The sequence below is a fragment of the Monodelphis domestica genome, chromosome 3, assembly GCF_027887165.1.
Source record: "Monodelphis domestica isolate mMonDom1 chromosome 3, mMonDom1.pri, whole genome shotgun sequence".
Lineage (NCBI taxonomy): Eukaryota > Metazoa > Chordata > Mammalia > Didelphimorphia > Didelphidae > Monodelphis > Monodelphis domestica.
The window spans coordinates 455,831,446-455,851,249 of NC_077229.1; the positions used below are offsets into that span (position 1 = coordinate 455,831,446).

The 19,804-nt window shown below is 38.2% G+C and overlaps 1 protein-coding gene across 4 annotated transcripts in view; it reads left to right on the forward strand.

The window, feature by feature from the left end:
* The window catches only part of RASGRF2 (Ras protein specific guanine nucleotide releasing factor 2), a 336,767-nt gene extending 318,152 nt beyond the window's left edge, over positions 1 to 18,615 (forward strand). For all 4 annotated transcript variants that reach the window (XM_007487377.2, XM_001363496.3, XM_001363426.4 and 1 more), the window contains exons 22-27: positions 3,152 to 3,236; positions 4,170 to 4,367; positions 8,413 to 8,492; positions 10,822 to 10,942; positions 12,263 to 12,331; positions 13,529 to 18,615. In XM_007487377.2, the coding sequence (XP_007487439.1) occupies positions 3,152 to 3,236; positions 4,170 to 4,367; positions 8,413 to 8,492; positions 10,822 to 10,942; positions 12,263 to 12,331; positions 13,529 to 13,621 (646 nt within the window). In that variant the 3' untranslated portion in view covers positions 13,622 to 18,615. The remainder of the gene's footprint in view (positions 1 to 3,151; positions 3,237 to 4,169; positions 4,368 to 8,412; positions 8,493 to 10,821; positions 10,943 to 12,262; positions 12,332 to 13,528) is intronic.
* The last annotated feature ends 1,189 nt before the right edge of the window (positions 18,616 to 19,804 follow it).

The following is a 19,804-nucleotide window of genomic DNA, read 5'->3' on the forward strand; positions in this document are numbered from 1 at the left end:
AGTCTTTGTGGAGAACTCAGGAAGTTTCCCTTTGGTCTCTGTTGCTCTCTGTAGAGTCCTGAGGCTGCCTTTCTTCTGTGTCTGGTTCAGTGACAGCAAACGTAAAGCATGGGTGTCAAAGAGGGCACATTGTGTTATTGGAGGCTCTTTTACTGGGTTGTTTAAGGAAGTGTTGGGCAAACAAGCTGAGAACTAAGGTAATGGGAAAAACAGAATTCTTTCCTCTCCTCCCCCCACCCAGTTTTGCTGTCTTTTCAGTTGGATTCAAGCAGGGATTCAGAATTGGTAAGTTGACTGAAGCTTTTAAAGGAAAGACGGGTAAGGGAATTTAAATGGGGAGAGGGAATTTAGAGTTTCCCTAATCTATTATAAATAGTAAGAGTTAAAATAGTTGGTTGTCATAAACTGTAGTGATTAAAATAGTGGAAGATATAAATTGTAGTAGATATAAGAGTGGTTGAGTAAATTGTGACCGCAGAAAATATGTTTTCACTATAATGTCTTGTTTTTAAATCAATATATAAGGTGGTTGCCAGGGAAATATTCCCCAATTATTAATATACCCAAGTCAACTGGGTTTTATAGAGAATTTAATTAATATTAATGAGGAATTAAGAAAAAGAGAAAGAGAGAAAAAGGAAATAATGAGAAAAGGATAGGCCAGCCCCGGGCAGCCCTGGCCAACCCAGGCCTAAGCCTTAAGAGAAAGATCAGTCAGTCTTTTATCACTCACCATAAGATCTGTTCAAACAAGGATTCAGAGGGACAGAATCTCCTCAGAGGGAGTTCCAGCCAGAGTCAGCCTCCCTCAGACTGTCTTCAAGAGACTGTCCTCAAGAGCCTCTCCCAAGAGACTCTCTTCAACAGACTGTCTCAAGAGCACTGTCCTTCAAGACTGTTTTTAATCACAGAGTTTCATCTCCTTATAAAGGGAATTTTCTCCTATGTCACCTCCCCTAAGTTCTCCCATCTACCAATCACAGGAGACGTTTTTTCAAAGGACAAACCATCTTAGTTCACACCTAAGAAGACTAATCTTTTGAGTAATTCATACCTGAGTAGACTAGAATCTCTGAGTTTTCACCTCTTTGCTCCTTGTAAGTTCACAAGTTGCCTGACCCTTATAGGTACTTAGCACCCCTTTGTATTAGTTCTAAAAATAGGTATGGCTTAAGAACTTTTTGTCTTACTATAAGTATGGGTTTAAGTATCTTTCATTGTTCAGCAAAGAGTTTACAACTTTATCTTCCCCTAAGGCATGCTTAAGTATGGTGAGGTAGAGTTCTCATATTCCTGATCAAGTACCTTCACTGCCCAAATGGGGAATGGTCCCAATGGGGAATGGTCTTAACCCAACCTTATGAAGTAGGGTCTGAGAATTTTTAAGGTTCACAAAACTCAATATCAAGAAAGTAGCATTGACTTGTCTTTAAGGGATATTGTTAGTAACTTGAAAAGATCTTCAGAGCTGTGCCACAAGTCTTTCAGGGGGAAACCAAGAGTCAGAAAGGCAGAGAAAATCTCTCCGTTACCTCCTTCTCTAAAGACCAAGGAAGAAGAAGTAAGGAAAAACAGTTTGTGCCAGCTTATTCAAACTGTCTTCTGACCACATTCTCCTTTGGAATCTTCCTGGTTTACAGGTCTTCAAGCTTCCATTTTCTTACATTTGTTTGCAAGTCTTCTGTAGTTATAATAAATCCTTCACAACATAGAGCACTCTCTGTGAGCATGCAGCCCCCCACCCCACCCCAAATTGGTTGCTAGAAAGGCAGAAGGACTTGGGCAGAGCTGCTCCCTTCTCCCTCTCCACTATGCCTGATGACATTTTTTCACATCACTCACCCCTCAGCCCAGCAGCCCAGTGTGAGGTAAAAGGTTCTCCATCACTGGTCTAGTTTGACTTTATGCATATCTCTTGGCTCCTAAGGCACATGTTGCCATCTTCCACTGTTGCTCCAGTGATATCACCATCTGGGAATGGGAACATGAATGGGAAAGTCCAATTCTTTCAGCTTTTCAAATGTCCAAAGGCTTTCTATCACTGGGGAAGGAGAGAATAGAAGAGAGTTCTCCTACTTCTCCCCCATTGATTTTCTCTTGGAGACTTGGTTGCTCCACCATTAGGTGATCCTACTATTATAATACCAGTTTACAAATGGACTTGCTGTTTACCCAAGCCAAAGCATGACCAACCCTCTACATTTAGCCCCAAGACATTTCTTTGCTCTGTGGCAACTCCTCCCTCCTTCCATCTTAGCATCAATATGATGTATTGGTTCTAAGGCAGAGGAATGAAAAGGGCTAGGCAATGGGTGTTAAGTGACTTGTTCAGGGTCACCCAGTTAGAAAGAAACTGAGGTCATATTTGAACCCAGGACTTCTAATCTCCAGACCTAGTTCTCTATCTACTGCGCCATCGAGCTGCTGCTCCCACCTCATCATCTGCTTTTATTCAGTTTACACATAGTTTAGTATTTTGATTGATTCCATTACTTAGTCAAAGAGATGTTTTCCTTAATAAAGGTATCAGGGTATGAAGCATCTTGTCAGTTGCTTTAACTGGGGTTGAGGAATGTGAGACATCCTTCTTACAGGTAAGAGGAAAAGAAACCAAAAAATCTGTTCACAATTAGCAATTTTTTGTCTATGTGCCAGGTTTAGGGAACTCACACAAAGTCTCTGACTTATCTAAAGCTTAGCTGCATGGGAATATTTCGTGTTCTGGCAATGGTACTTGGATTCTCTATCCATTTATTTATATTACTTTGTCTTTCCTAGCAAATATAGATATCTCTGTAGTGATCCCAGGACAGGGAAAGTACCAAACCTTTGTGTAAGAAAATGAGAAACTGAAAAGAAAAGCTTTCCCTTACTGGCCCAGGTAAAACTTGAGCCCTTACCATGACAGGATTAGCATGGAAATCACCGAAGGTATTCAATAAAACTGAAGTGAGACCTATCAATCCTGGGCAGTGCCTAGAAGTGTTGATACACTTAATAGCATCAAAAGGAATCATTAGAAATGACTTTATGAATTGTAAGGTACTCCAAAAGTGTGAGCTTGTATCATCATCACTATTATTTTCATAGCTACCATTTTTAAAAAGCTAATTGACCTTCACTGTTGTTTGTTTATTTTTTTAACTTTCAGAGAATTTCTTGGGCAGGGTTGGATGAAATTGGATAAAAATGAAAGAACACCCTACATTATGAAAACCAGCCAGCACTTTAATGATGTGAGTAGTCATAAAAAGTAAAAGGCTTTGGAAATGCTCCAGGAATATGGATGTCAGGGTATAACATTTCTCCTTTAAAACAAATGCTTTATTTTTTTTAATTCAGAAGTGATGGAATGTTAAAATTAACTTAAAAATCCTCCAAAAGCACAAAAGGATGCAATTAACTTTCAGTTTCATGTCTTAATGGCTAGCATTTGCATGGTACTCAAATGTGGCCAAGTAGAAGTTTCCAAACTGAATTCAAAATTCTTGCTACTTTAATAAGACATTGGTAATAACATGTCTTCTCATCAAACGGCAGCAAGGTAACATGTGTCCTTGGTCATCATTTTTATTAAGGAATAGGTCTGGGTAATTTTCCATCTCTAGTCTACCCTTAGGGCAGCGAGGTGCCACAGTGAATAGAGTGCCATGCCTGATTCAAGAAGACTCATCTTCTCGAGTTCAAATCCAACCTCAGACACTTACTGTGTGACCTTAAGCAAGTCACTTAATCTTGTTTGCCTCAGTTTCCTCAATTGGAAAATGAATTGAAGAAGAAAATGGCAAACTACTTCAGTGGTTCCACTGCCAAGAAAACCCTAAATGGGGACAGAGAGATCAGAACATAACTGAAAAACAACTGAACAACAAATATTTTATTTACTTCTATTTTCTGTTAAATGGTATTCTTTGTGATTAACAAAAATATCTCATTCACTGCCCCCCCAGAAATCTGCTATAACTGAATGTCCCTTTCTCCAGTCTACAGATGTATAAGGTTTCATTAGTTAATTTTTCTACAGAGTTTAACTACCTGCAGAAAGTTGCATTGCAAATAATGTTTATCAAGGCATTTATCATCTCCCTTTTATTGTCTGTGTTAAATAAAACGTGTTTCTCCCAAATGTTTCCCTTTGAGCCTCATTTCTTCTTGGCTTTCTGTGTTAGATGAGTAACCTTGTGGCCTCCCAGATAATGAATTATGCTGATGTCAGCTCCCGGGCCAATTCCATTGAGAAATGGGTTGCTGTTGCTGATATCTGTCGCTGCATGCACAACTACAACGGAGTGTTGGAAATCACCTCAGCCTTAAACAGGAGTGCAATCTACAGGCTGAAGAAAACCTGGGCCAAAGTCTCTAAACAGGTACGTGAAGATGAGCTGCAGACATCATTCCAAAGATGGCTTTCTCTTAAGAGGTAGAAGCCCCTGAACTGAGTGCCAAGATAAATACTGCTAATTAGGAACTCATTAAGTAAAATGAGCGGTGCATTTGCCAACATGAGGTGCCCACTTGAGTAATTATTGTGTTCTTGACATTAATTAATCTCCCTTCTCTTCATTTTCTAACCATTAATTTTAAGGAAAAAATGTAATTTAAAGCAAAACATTTACAGAAATTTTGGGGGAAGATAACCTAACTTCATTGGTTAGAATATGTTTCTACAAATCCCTAAGCCCAAGGAGCTGCCCATAAAGCTCACTTTGCTGCTATTTTTTTTAATTTTCCCCCCAATTAATAAGCATTTATTTTCTTTCTCCCTTCTTTTTCCCCAGGGGAAAAAGAAAAAAGAAAAATTAAACCCCTAACACAAATATATATAACCAGGCAAAACAAATTCTTGCATTGGCCATATTCAAAAATGTATGACTTATTCTTAATACCCTGCCTATCACTTTGACATCAAGAGACAGGTAGTGTGTTTCACCATGAGCCCTCTGGAATCATAGTTAATCATTGCATTGATCAGAATTCTTGAATCTTTATATTAATGGGTTATAGAATTATACCTTGCTCTCTGCTGCTGCTAATATCACTGCATTAGTAAAAGATAAGATTCAAGTCATATTCCTACTCCTACCACTTCTTCATTTACACGCACACACTTCTACTTCCCATGTGAGAAAAATTCCCCCTCCACTTCCTTCTCTTTTCTTCCTTAGTGTTTCCTTTCCCCTCTTCATTTCTACTCAGTTCCAATCTTTCCATTAAGAATGCTTGGAAGATATCTAGCTCATTAATGTTCCACTTTTTTCCTCTGTACAATTATATTCATTTTTTTCTGGTTTTGTTATCTTCAGTTTTAAGCCTATACCTTTTGGAACCTCATTGCATGTGCTATTCTTTTATAGTGTTAGCTGTTAATTTTTGTGTGATTCCCAACTATGGTGATTCCTTGGTACTTGAACTTTTTTTTCAAGGTGCTTATAGCATTTTTTCTTTGACCTGGAAGTTCTGGATTTTGGATGTGACATTCACAGGGCTTTTCATTTGACTATTTCTTTCATGTAATGCCTAGTGTCTAAATAATCTAAATAATTAATCTTCTTTAGTGATTTCTTGAAATCCAGGTTCTTTTTTTTAAAGATAACACAACATTCTTAAATTATCCCTCTTTGATTTATTTTCTAGATCAGTTTTTTTAAAAAATAAGATAACCTATTTTTTGTTTTTCTAAATTTTTTTATTTCATTGTTTTGGATTTCTTTTTTTTTCCCTTGTAGTATCATTAACCTGTTAGGTCTCTTATAATTTTCAGGAAGTATGTTATTTGGATTAATTCTTGTACCTCTCATGCTAAACTGTTAATTCTCTTTTCAATACTCCACAACTTTTGTTTCTTTGCCAATTCTTTCCTTGATCTCTCTTATTTTATTGATATTTTTAAATTCATTTTTAACACTTGCACTATTTCTTCTAGGGATTCTAACTGATTTTGCAGATTATCTTTGTTTTTCTTTAAGGCTCTTTGTAGGTGTTTTGGAGTTATTTTTTTCTGTTGGGGTTTTGTCTTGGGTATCCCTAGCCTCATAATAGCTCTATCTTTTTTTTTTAACTCATTCTTCCAGTGAGCAAGAGTCCCTTCCCTGACAGGGAGCTTTGGGAGCTGAGTGTTGGTTGCTGGTCCCTCTAGGAGACCCTTTACTACTGACCTGACTAGGTAGGGAGTGAGGCATTGACCAACTCTGCAATGTTTTCTTTTATTCAGAGCTCTAGACCCCTGAGGCTGATCCTGGCCCTCTCCTGTGCCATAGTTTCTGCCCTGATCACTTGGAAAGATGACCTTCTCCAGTGTCTTTTTCCCAGGCATTTCTCAGTCTTGTGTTCTCCTTAGATCTCCTTTAGAGCAGCTCTGGGAGGAGCTGGGCTGTAACTACATCATCTTTGTTGGTCTTCCCCCAGACTAGCTGTTTTTCTTAACCAGCACAGTGAAGTAAGAAGACTCCAAGTCAGAATCTGAGATTGGATTACCCCAAGGGGAGAGAGAGGGAAGAGACACTGAGTCACTAGAGATGGCCGCCATTTTCCCTCTTTCGCCATCTCATCGTTTGACTAGTCTGATATCCAGAGTCTCATTACTGCTTTTGAAAGTTGTTTTTTTTCATCCTTCTCTTCTAACTCTTATTCCAGAATTTCTCTTTTCCTTTAAGAACACTATCAAACTCTGCAGTGGTACAATTCATTTTAACAAGTATTTGATGAACACTTTCCATGGGAAAGGAACTGTGGGGAAAGAATAAACAAATGTGGACATGCACATAACATATATACATGTGTATATTATAGATAGCACACATGTGTACAGATAGACATGCTATGTGTTTCTATACACACATATGTATTTTTAAGACATAGTTCTAGCCCTAATGGTGCTTTCCATCTGGTTGCTTTAAACTATGGCTTAGGGGCAGCTCAGTGGAATAAGAACAGACCTGGAAACAGGAGGTCCTGGGTTCAAATTTGAGCTCAGACACATCCCAGCTGTGTGACCCTGGGCGAGTCACTTAATCCCTCATTGCCTAGCCTTTATTGCTCCTCTAAGATGGAAGGTAAAGGTTTAAAAATTAAAAAAAAAAAATTAAACCTTTATTTTAAAACTATGATTTCCACAAAAGTACATGAAATTTCTGACAGAATCAATTGTATATAATGTATATTATATTATATATTATATTTATGTACATAGGATGTATAACATATTCTATTATATATCATATATAAATTTAATCAATCAACGAGTATTTATTAAGTACCTACTGTGGGTCAGATGCTAGGGACAGAAATTCATCTGTTCATCTAAAGATTATATTCTAATGGGAGAGATTTAAATAAGTATAGAATAACTAGAAAGAGAATAAGAGGGAAGAAGGTGCCAACAGTTGGAGGAAAGGCTCCATGCAAAAAGGGATGATTGACCTGCACTTTGGAGGAAGAGGGGGATTCTGTGAGGCTGTCGAGGGTGACTCAAAGATGCTTCGGGTGATGGGTAAGGAGAATTGGACCAAATCAAATTCCACAAGCTGTTAGTGTATTGGTGCCTGGAGAGATTCAGAGAGATTAGACATGGGCTCTGCCCTCCTAATGAAAACATGATTGAATACGTTGTTCTCAATGTTGAAGGTACTTCAGGCAAGTCTGGTCATTAAATAAAATGAGCAGCAATTTATTTGCTGGTTTGGTACATACTCTCGGCAGAGGTCAGGCTCTGGACAAGGGGGATGACTATCAGGATCTCCAAATGATACCCATTTTGAAATAAGCCCAGAAACTGGTTCAGAGAACCCTCTTTTAACTACTCCTGTGGAAAACTGCCTGTCCTCAATGAGATAAAATATAGAAATATCCTACACATTACAGTTTGCTGATGAACACAAGTTCTGAAGTGACTTGGTCTATATTGAGAAAATATGAAACATAAATAGGAATGCAGACCTTGCTCTCAAGGAGCTTACAGGGAGCAAAGAATTTCTGTGTTTTCTAGGCTGAGAGAGTAGCCAAATAATTGGGTTTGCATGCTGCACCAGTTCTCAGAATGACATTTGCTCCTAAGGTTCACCTTAAAAAGTCTTCTGAACTTTGCGTCAGAAATATGTCTGACTCAGAAGCTTGACAGCTCTATGATCCAGACCCAGGCAGGTAGCTCATCAACAAACCGAGTTTCCTCTAATTCCAATTACGCACTCCCTTCTCTCTCTAAGTAACTGGCCCTGGAGTTGCTCTTGTTCCCAGGCACTATGAGTCATGTCACACCGTGGCCCTTGCTTGCTTGAGGAGTTCACGATATCGGTGTCGCATGCCTGCTTCTTTCTGAAGTTGATAAAACATTTTGTGCTCTTCTGGTTTTTGACAATGCATATTCTGAAAACAACTGCTGTAGAAGGATTTATGGAATGTTCATTTTTTTTCTAGACAAAAGCTCTTATGGACAAACTTCAGAAGATTGTATCTTCAGAAGGAAGATTTAAAAATCTCAGAGAAACACTCAAAAAGTATGTTTTCTTAAGCAGTAAAATTATCCACAAAGTACAGAAACACATCACATATTAAGGATGAGAAAGCTGGGTTTAATTTTGCTTTCAAATGATTGTTAAAAATAACTTGACATAGTTCTAAACTGAAATAATTTAGCTTGTTTTCAGTGGAATTTGTTTATACTGCCCAGACTTAAAGTTTCACTGAACTGATTGCAGATTTCTGTTCATTTTTCTTACATGTACAATGAACAAGTACTTTATTAAGTAACTGAAATGCCAGGTACTGTGTCATGTCCTGAAGATTAAAAGCCAAAAATACAGCAGTCCCTGCCCTCAAGAAGCTTATATTCTATTTAAGGAGACAACATTTACATATGTAACTGTAGACAAAATATAATAAATAAGTTAAAAAATAGGAGAAAGGGAGCTGAAAGCATTAGAAAAGATTTCATGCCAGAAGTCCCCCATGAGTTGAGTTTTGAAGGCAATAAGGGTTTCCAAGGGGAAGAGGTCAGGGGATTCAGCATTCTAGTAAAAGGAGTAGCCAGTACAAAGTCTTCAAGGTTGAATTTCATATCTGAAGAATAGCAAGAAGACAGTTTAGCTGGGCTGGAGAGTATAGGACAGAAGTGGCACATAGTGAGACTGAAGCTGGAAAGGTAGATTTGAGCTAAGTTTTATAAAAAAGCTTCAAAACAGAGAAGATATTTTCCCTAGGGGTAATAGGGAACCATTGGAGTTTATTGAGTAAAAGGGAGGCAGACTTATGGTTTAGGAAAAATCACTTTGGCAGCTGTGTGTAGGATTAGATTGGAGTACAGAGACATTGGAGACAGACAGATCAATTAGGTGGTTAATGCAATATTCCAGGCAAGAGGGAACAGGGCCAGAGTCAGGGTGGTAGCATTGTTATATTGTGAGACATTGTAGAAGCAGAAGCAAGATCTGACAAGTGATTAGATGTGTGGAGGACAGGAATCAAGAATAATGGCAAGATTGTGAATCTCAGTGAATAAAAGGATGGTGGCTTCCTCAACAGAAATAGAGGAGTATAGAAAAAGAATGGGTTTGGGAAAGAGAGAGAATTCTGTTTTGGATATACCAAGTTTGAGATACCTCTGAACTCTCTAGTCCAAAATGTTAGATAAACAGTGAGTGATGAGATCCTGGAGCGCAGGAGATAGATGGATGGGATACTAAGAACAGAAGAGAGATCCCACCCATTAAGCAATATTTCTGTAGATCTGCTGCCCTTTCTTACTAGGGCCATTTGTCCTCATTTGACTGATAAAAACTCATAGTTATCATAGAGTTACAGAATTACAAAAATGGGTGACACTTTTGAGCCATCGAATCTGACCCTAGTTGACCGATCAGAAAACTGAAGCTTGGGAACATGAAGATTTGTCCAAGATGGCGCAGTTAGTGACAGAATGAAGGATGGGTTGATGACTCTTGAATAATGTCAGAGATAAGAGATGAGAGGCAGCAGGGTAGAGGGCATTGGGATCAAGTCCTGTGTCTGACACACACTGTCTGTGTGATGCTGTGGGCAAGTAATTTGGGGCTGGAAGCAACTTTCTAGGTCTATAAATTGCAGAAATGGTGGTGACCTGCTTTGATCCGCTGTTGTCATTTAGTCCTTTCAGTCATGTCTGACTCTTCATGACCCCATTTGGGGTTTTCTTGGCAAAGATACTGGAGTGTTTTGTAATTTCCTTATTAACTCATCTGGGACATATTTCTTTCAATGAAATCTACCCATTTAAAGAAGAGAACCAAATAATAAAAGGAAATAAATACAGACTTGTCCCCCCAAAATCATAAAGTAAATTCTGACCAAAGAGAAGAGGGCAGTAGGTGTTTGTACCATCTAAAGATCATTTAAATGATCACTAAAAGAGAAAACAATGTATGGGGCTTTGATGCAAGACTTACTTGATGAATGAATTCTTTATGGCTGCTGACTTTCCTTTTATTAGGCTTGGGACAGAGCTAGTCTTAAAAAGTTTCAATTTCCTTGAATAAAGATTGCCTAGTAGAGGACCAGGCTCAATCAGAAGACCTGAGTTTAAGGCCTTCTCTGATATTTACTAATTGTATGACTACAAGCTTAAGCTGTCTAGTTTTCTCATCTATAAAATGGACATAATACTTATAATACTGAAAATATAAGGTGGTTATGAAAATCAAATGAGAATGTAGGGGGGTGCTTTGCAAACCTTAAAATGATATATAAATATCAGTTATTATTATCATGGAAAATATCCATTTTTGTTGACTATAGAATGAAATCAATGTGTGAAATAACTTTGACTTGGAGCTCTCTCCCTCTGCCCCCCAGCAATTGTAACCCCCCTGCAGTCCCTTATCTTGGAATGTACCTAACTGACCTGGCGTTTATTGAAGAAGGAACACCAAATTTTACTGAGGAAGGCCTTGTCAATTTTTCAAAAATGAGAATGGTAAGTAACTGGCTTTAAAAAAAATTCATGTGATTTTTTTTTTTAGGACTTTGAAAAAATAAAGCACTTTTACTAACTCTGAATTTCTGAGTTGGGTTCCTGAAGATAGGAAAACACTTTTTGGTTTCTGGAATAGCAGAAACCCAAACATCTTCAGGCTGCTTCCTTTAGCTGAAGGACTGGTTAATAATTTGACAGTAACACACACAAGATAGTCATCAATGGGGAATGACAATTCCTGAATATTTGCTGGCCTCTGGACACATCAAAGGCAGTGGAGGTTAGTTGTAGCTATTGACAGCAGTGGTTCATCTGAAAGGATAGAGGGGCCAGCCTATTCCAATATATAATCTGGCTTATTTGTCTTAGTGAGTCTGGTACATTTCAAAGATTCTGTTTAAGCTCCCACCTTTCCCCTGCCTTTAATTTTATCCAGTATTCTTTTAGGTCCTTAGTATCTCTAGTTAGAAATATATAGAACAGTGAGGTAGTACAGTGGATAAAGAGCTGAGTTTGGAATTTGGAAGTTTAGAAGACCTCAATTCAAATTCAGCCTTGAGACACGAGCTTTGTGATCTTGGACAAGCCATTTCACCTTGTTTGCCTCAGTTTCCTCATCTGTAAAATGAGATGGAGAAGGAAATGGCAAACCACTTCAGTAGCTTTGCTAAGAAAATCCCATATGAAGTCACAAAGAGTCAGACATGATTAAATGACTAAACAATAAAAAATTTTGCATATACCTTGCACCTCTCCGTCTGTTATCTTCCATGAACTCAGACTGTTTGACTGCTAACTTCCCATTTCCATCTATCTCTACCATGTCCCCAGGTACCTCTTTCCACCACATTTCTGCCAATTCCACAGAAATCTCACTGATTTTCCACAACTTCGGTCAGGGATTACGTCCCCATCCTCATTCCATGTTAGGGAGAACAAAATACAATTAGTCTGTTGATCAGAATAACAATTGAAAAAAAATATAAAATAATGTAGCTATCCTAGAGACAAGGGAACATCAATTTGGAGGGAATATGAAGATGAAAACAAAGAGCTTTTGAAGATTGGTCCTCAGAGACTGCTGTTCCCCAGGCTTCCTTTTTCATCTCAGCTCAGGCTCTTTTTATCTGTGCCAAGTTTTCTCTTGAAGTAGATGTCCTAAGATGGTGTTGAAGGTATGCAGGTCAGTAAAGAAGGAAAAATGGTGTGTAGATAGAATAATTGACTTCTCTGGAAAAATAGCCATAAAAGTTTTTTGTTTTTTGTTTTTACCAAAATGTATAGATAGAGTGAAATATAAACCTTTTATTTCTTTGCTAGATATCACATATTATCAGGGAGATACGCCAATTCCAGCAGACTTCCTACAGGATAGACCACCAACCAAAGGTAATATGGTATTTTGACATGTGTGTTATGCTCATCCCAGAATCTGTGCTTAAATCTGAGCCCCAGTTCTAGAAGACATTGACTGACCTGTGCCCCAATAGGGCCTTCCCCCATGATATAATGAGAAGATCCTAGGAGATCTCCTGAGAAAGGACAAAAGGCTGCATTCCTCTTAAAAGTCACCTTGTCCAGACTGCAGTGCAGCATTCATTCTTAAACACCTAAAGCTGAAATGCCATCATACTTGGCCTGCAGATGCATTTATATATTTGCCCCACAGTCCAGCCGTGCCAGGAAGGTACTCGGCCCTTTCATTCTCATTTATGTTGTAAAACATGAAGGCTTGGGAAGAACAGAATCATTATAGAAATGAGACTACTTTTGAAATATTTCATAGGAGCCATAGAAAAATATTCTCAATTAATGAATCAAATAAATAAACTTAAAAAAGAAAAAAATAATGGAGAGATAAAGTTACAAAAAATATATATTCATAGCACACCTTGGCTTTCTTATTTTATATTTTATATATAATATATTTGATTTAATTACTATTGATATATTTTAATATATTTAATTACTATGGTATATTGAATATAATTAATACAGATATATTTCATTTAATTAATATTAATATATTTAGTTTAATATAAATATACTATATATTAACTATTATAAATATATTTTAATATATAATTATATATAGTGGGTAGCTTCCAAATTTTTGACAAAAGGAATAAGGTCCAAACTAAAGGATTTTTACTGGTAAAGCCTCAAACACAAACAAGACCTCTAAGGAGGGAAAATAGCATATAAAGGAGAACAAGAAAATGGGGGAAACAAAAGGAGAGGACCTGCCAAAAGGTCAAGTTGTTACTGTTTGTCTGAGTAAATCCCTCCAGAAAAGACTAGATTGTTTTTGTCTTTTTTAAACCCTTTACCTTCCATTTTATTATCAATACTGTGTTTTGACTCCAAGTTAGCAGAGGGGTAAGGGCTGGTCAATGGGGCTTAGGTGACTTGTCTCCCAGGGTCTCAAAAACCAGAACGTGTGGGAGGCTGGGTTTGAACCCTAGCCTCCCATCTCTGCGCCTGGCTCTCAGTCCCCTCCCTGGCCCCAGGACTAAACTTCAGGCCAAGATTTTGTTTCTCTGAGAATTTGAGCAAAACAATTCTGGGTTTCCCTCGTTGCTACAGGTCACTCAGTACTTGCTGGACAAAACTCTCATCATAGATGAGGATACCCTCTATGAGCTGTCACTAAAGATCGAGCCTCGACTCCCGGCTTGATGAGCCAGCTTTGCCCCTGAATCTACAGAGAGCATCCACGTGAAGAGACGGAACTGTGCCTGCCATGCCTGCACCATGGGTGGGAAAGGGATGGGATTTCAAGCTCCAGACTCCTCCAACCACGACAGAGGCTCCCAGAACTTCTGTCTCACGCCAGGAGAACAGAGCTGTTTAGGGGGCATGGCCGATGCTTCAGACTTGGGCAGGAGGCTGGCAAAGTCGGTGCTTTGCAAAGCGAGAATGGTATTTTGCCTCTCATAGAAAGGCCTGAGTAGAGAAGGAAGGCCTTAGTCCCACGTGGTGGGGGTTGCTGATTTCTTGGGGGAATAACTGAGGAGGCAAATCTGACGCCCCCGTGTTCCGTTGAGAGCCCGGGGGCAGAGAGAGATGTTTCTCTGGCATGTTACTTCACAGGGAGCATCTACGAACCCAACCTTAGGATACGTGGGCTTTCGTTCCATTTACTTTCAAACGAGTAACAGCTAAACAGAAAATGTCGTCCTCTTGGGTGGGAGATGCCCAGCCCTAAACTGTCTCCGTTTTTAATAGCATGTGCGCTGTTGCAAGTGTGTAGATCAATATTTATCTTTAGGTAATCTGATGTTCCGAATCCATCTTTTCTGTCTTTGGGCGGCCGTACAGAGGCACCGGGGTGGGATGGGGAAAGAGAACAAAAGATGAAATAGATTTGACTCTCAGACGGACTCTCAGACTCTTCTGCCTCTCAGGAGGAGCCGTTCTCTCTTTGATAGAGGGGCCAAGCTCCGGGGAGCTGAAAGAAGGGACTCTCCTCGTCCTCGTCCTCGTCCTCTGCCTGATTTCTCTTCTCGAGGAGGATCAGGAGCTCTGGCTGCTCACTGTGCCCCCCGGCGATCTCTTCCTTTCCTCCTTGCCTCCCACCACCCTAGAGGGAGCTGCAGGAATGGTGTGAGAATGTTGGCTTTACATTTTTTTTTCCCTTGCTCCTTGCTCAATATTGCCTCTGCTTGTTTTCTGTATTTCTACCTGGAGAATGTGGGATTCCGTTCTGGTCGGAATTTTTTGTTTTTAAAGGCAAATGAATCCTGGATTATGAACATCTAAGACCAGAAAAGGCTTTGTTTTGTTTTGTTTTTTTTTTTAATAATACTTTTAAAGTCCTGAGCTTCTTACTGCATGATTGGCCTGTGGAATCCCCTCTGGGCAGCCATCTCCGATTGCCCAAGGAGAAACTAAGCTAACTTTCCCCCCAAACTATCTGCTAGTGAAGAAATAGAGCCTTGTATTTGTTTACCTCTCTTCTTTTTGTAGGGAGACAGCTGCTGTTTTTAATTATAAAGGAGGAAAAGAAGTTGTTACCCTAGCCTTTTGCATATGACTTAATCTCTAAGAGTCAGGAAGCTTCTTAATGCTGACAATGAAGAATTGATCTTGTGGGCTTGATTTTTTTTTCTTCTTTATTTGCACTTTAATTTTGTCGGGAGAGCTAAGAGCTGTCCAATAAATTCCACTCACAGTCTCTTAAGACTAGGTGGAAGGACTGATGTTGAGGATGTACCTTTTGTGGCAGTGAATGTCCTCATGTTTTCTGTACCTCAAGGACCATCTCTGTAAATAACTACATAACAAAACATCAAGTAAATACTAGGAACTCAATTTAAAATCTTTGGCGTCCTTTCCAGAAGCATCATGAGTAGTTTTGAATTAACTAGCACGCTAACATTATACCCAGATGGGTCATTTAGAAATATTCTCTTTTTCTTTTAAGAAAAAACATTGCCTGTCCTTTTAGAGTATGAAATAAGAGGCTAATGCATCCTGATGCATGATAAGAAGCATGGGGTCTTTGGATCACAATAACATGCAACTGTATAGTTCATTTATCAATTGTGCATCATACGAATTTGAAATTAACAGCTGCCAACTACATATAATACCACAAAGTCTACAGTGGAGAAGGAAAAAATAGATTGCCCCATTTTTTACTAGAAACACTTGCTGCTTGCAAAAAAAGATAAGAGTTGAATATATGAGAATATGAAATCAGAAGGTGGTGTATAATCAAGATACTGGCTAAATAATGATAGAATTGGTGTATAGGCTGTAAATTCTGCCCTGTGGGACCAGACAGACCCCAGCAGGGAAAGAAGGACTGACTATGTGCACCCTGACTGTGTACCCATCACATTTTTCTCCTGATTTCCCATCCACATCTGAATTGCAAATCTGGGTACATTTTATTTCTCTGTTCCAAATGGCTCAAGTGTCAATACACAGCCTCTCTACACATTAAGTTCAAATTATTAGAGAAAAATGGGAACCAGAAATCTCTTAAGTGGTCATCCTACTAAAACAGGTTCAAGGGATGCAGTGATCCAGTAGCTACTTTCAAAAAACATTCTTTGTAGCTTCCTCTGTATCTGCACAGGCTAAGCTGGTGCCATTGCCAACCACATTCCCTGTCCATGTTTGGCTCACATCTTCCAGCCCAGTGGTTCTTGACCTTTTCTTGTGTCACAGACCAGACTCCCCCATGACAGTCTGGTGAAGCCTATGGGTCTCTCTCAGATTAATGTTGTTTGTTTGTTTGTTTGTTTTAATGTATAAAATGCAAAGGGAAACAAAATAGTTATTAAAAATTATCCTTAAAGCTCACAGAGCAGATTAAGAACCCTTGCTCTAGAATAATGGGCAAGAGCTGTGTGAAGGGATAAATGGGGTCCAACATCATGTTTTTACAATTATATGCCTCTTGTAACATGCCCCACACCTGAACAGAATTACTATGAATGGATTGAGGTAAAAATATATCCTCAGAGAAGGTCCTAAAGATTTTCTTCTCCATTTTTAAGCCAACTGATATAGGAGACTTTTATTTAAAAAAAAAAGGCTTTATGATGCCTTCATTCAGTGACCAAACTAGAACCATCTTGTTGGGTCTTTGTCATTTTTCCTTGGCATATATGAAATATTGTAGGCCATGAGCTGTGGTAACCATTACCTCCCTTAAACCCTATTGTTCCTTTGTTGTTGGATAGTTAGTCCCATCAGGATATGGGACCACTTTTGGATTCTGATTATATGGGCTGTCACTTCACTTCCAAATGGAAGACATGAGAAAAATGTACAAATATTTTAAAAACAAACTGCAAATGCTCACATAGGGAAAATGTACACAATATGTATGTGCTAAAGTCAAACTCTAGTTTCATGCTTCTGCCTTAATACCCACAATTTCCATGAAATTATCTTGGAGTTTATAGGGAATATTTTTTGATAAGAAATAATACATCCACTTTTGCTACAGGAGCTCATCTCTTGCTAAATCAGATAATGTTTTTTGACATAATAAGGTATGAAGTAGTAGAGTAGTGTCACCTTCCCTTAATATTTCAGTGAAATAACTCAGTGTAGGTATTTAGAATTGCTTGGGGGCAACTTAATTCAACCACCATTCAACAAAGCATCCATTTGTTATTTGGTGGATTTCTATAAAAGTGAAAGCTATCATAAAAAGAAAGTAAACCCTTCTATTCTGAATAATTTGGAATAGACAAAGAATTCTCCAGTTTTGATTTTGTATAGTGAGCAAGCAAGCTTATCTCCTTTTCAAATTAAATAGAATCTTGGCTGGATAAGAGTTCAGAAATTTACAAAATTTTAAGGAGTGGTTTCTTCTACTTTATTTATGATAAATAGATTTTATTTCCAAATTGACCAAAATAAAAATTCCATTTACAAACTAGAGTCTTATTTATTTGTTTTTGTCTAGCATAAGTTGACCCTCGAGTAAATCTCTTCTATGATTATTAAATGTATTGTGTGTATGTATGTGTACATACACACACATATATATGATAGATAGGATTGTGTATATGTGTGCATACATTCATATATGTGTATACATACACATATATCTGATCTTAGTAATGAAATCATATTTGCAACACTATCAAAATGAGTTGCAAGGATAGAGATCTGTTATGCTAAAGAGAAAAATCCTAGCTCCTATTCCTAAGAGGGAAGATCAATTAGCAAAGTCACATATCCTTCCATCTAGGCTCAAATCAGAAGACAAATTGCTAAACTGACAGCTTATGCTTTAAGTGTTAGCATATGAACATGTTGGTTGAACCTGGCATCCTGGTATGAAATAAAACACTAATTCAAACATTCTTCAGTTCAAAAATCAATCACTGTTTCATTTATCAGGTCACCAAAGGCCTGTAACCAAAGCAGAGCCAATTATCTTGGTTTATTTTTCTTTTTTAAGTATAAGCAGATAGATCATGTATGAATGTTATATGTCCTTTCTGTCACCATGTAGCATGACATAGCTATCTACCTGCATAGCAGGAATTTGTCATAATTGGTCCTTTCAAGGAAAAATTAATGATACTGAATTTTTATATGCATCATTTGTATTTTATCATTCTATCACCCTCCCTTGTCCCTTTTATGATTGATTTGATTGTGTAGTCCTTTAGATGAAAAAAAAAATATGTGTTTCTTGGAAAGTACCCTGTTAATATCCAGTCACGTTGTGTCTCCACTGACATCTGATATATACTTGACATTTTGACAGAAAGATTTTGCTTTGTGTAGTAAGGCTTATTGACTTAAGAGGTGCAGACTGTGCCTATATGTAGATTAAATACCATTTATCAAATTGTAAGCCTTCTTCTCGTGTTTGTTTCATTTTACCCCTGTTAAAAATGCCTATATGTCTTTTAAAACCCCATTTTAATGTTACCTCCTCCAAGATATCTTCAAATTCTCCTCACTACTGGCAATGACTTTTCCCCTCTGACTGGAGAACACTTGGTTTCACACTTGTTAAGTGTGTTTATCATACAATATTGTAAAGTATAATTATCTGTTTGTATTTCACCAGACTGTAAGCCCCTTGAGGGCAGGGACCTGTGTCCTCCCTAAACTTTGTATATTCCCTGACAACATCTAGCATGGTGCTCTTTCCACTGTAAGCACTTAATAAATATAAAATTTTAGCCAAATTTCCTTCCATAACTACAAGTGGTTTCGTTCTTAACAGAATTCCATGCCGCCAATTTAGAAGGAAATTAGTGGAAGAGTAGACATTTGTGTTATAGGAAATGTATGAAAAATTCTTTGTTTATAAAGTCAAGGTAGCACATGGTGTAATAGATGCCCATGCAATATGGCTTCAGAAATGACAAATTCTCAAGCTATTTGGTCAATTAAAATAGAGTGCATAGTCCTTCCCTACTAGGATTAGATCAGTGGTTGTAATAGTGGATCTTGAATCAAGTGGCCAGTTTTCCCAAGTCACTTCTGGATATCTCCCTGATCAGTTCTCTAATGATAACTATTTTGAATCTGTGTTTCCCCTACAGTAGCCAGACAAAGTTAAGGTAGTGAGGTGGTATAGTGAAGAGAACACCAGGACAAGAATTAGGAAGAACTGGGTTCAAGTCACATAATAACCATGTGGGCAAGTCAACCACCTCAGTTTTCTCACCTATAAATGATATAGTTGGATTCAGCTACCAAGGTTCCTTATAGCTCTAAATCTATGATCCTATAGTTTTATCAGGGGTAGCTAGGTGTCATGGTGGGAAGCACAAAGATTCAGATAATTCTGCGCCTGGAATCAGGAAGACTGCTCTTCCTTCTCTCCCTGAGTTCAAATCTAGTCTTAATAGCTATGTGACCCTGGGCAAGATCTATAAAATGAACTGGATAAAAAAATGGAAAAAAAGAAATTGGAAAACCACTCCATTATCTTTGCCTAGAAATCCCCAAATGAAGTTGCAAAGAGTTGGACATGATAGAACAAACAAGAAACAAAAATGGTTTTATCCCTTCACAGGACTTCAATTCAGATGATTGTCAGATGTAGATGTGCAGACCAGATGTCTCCCTTAAGTTCCAGTCCTCCATTTCCATCTGCTTAGAAACATTTACAGAATCTTAAACGTTATTACATCTAACATTAAGCACACCATCCCCTTCCCCCCCCAAAAAAATAAGCCGTGCTTGCAACTTCCCTATTTCTGTTGATTATATATGCAATTATCCTTCCAGTTACCAAGACAAAATCATTTCCTAATGATCCTTCCATTTCTACAATCTCTATACATCTACTTAACTGTCAACTAATGTCTGTTCGCAATATCCCTCTTCAGGTCCTCATCATCTCCCATTGCCACCCTGCCTCTGGAC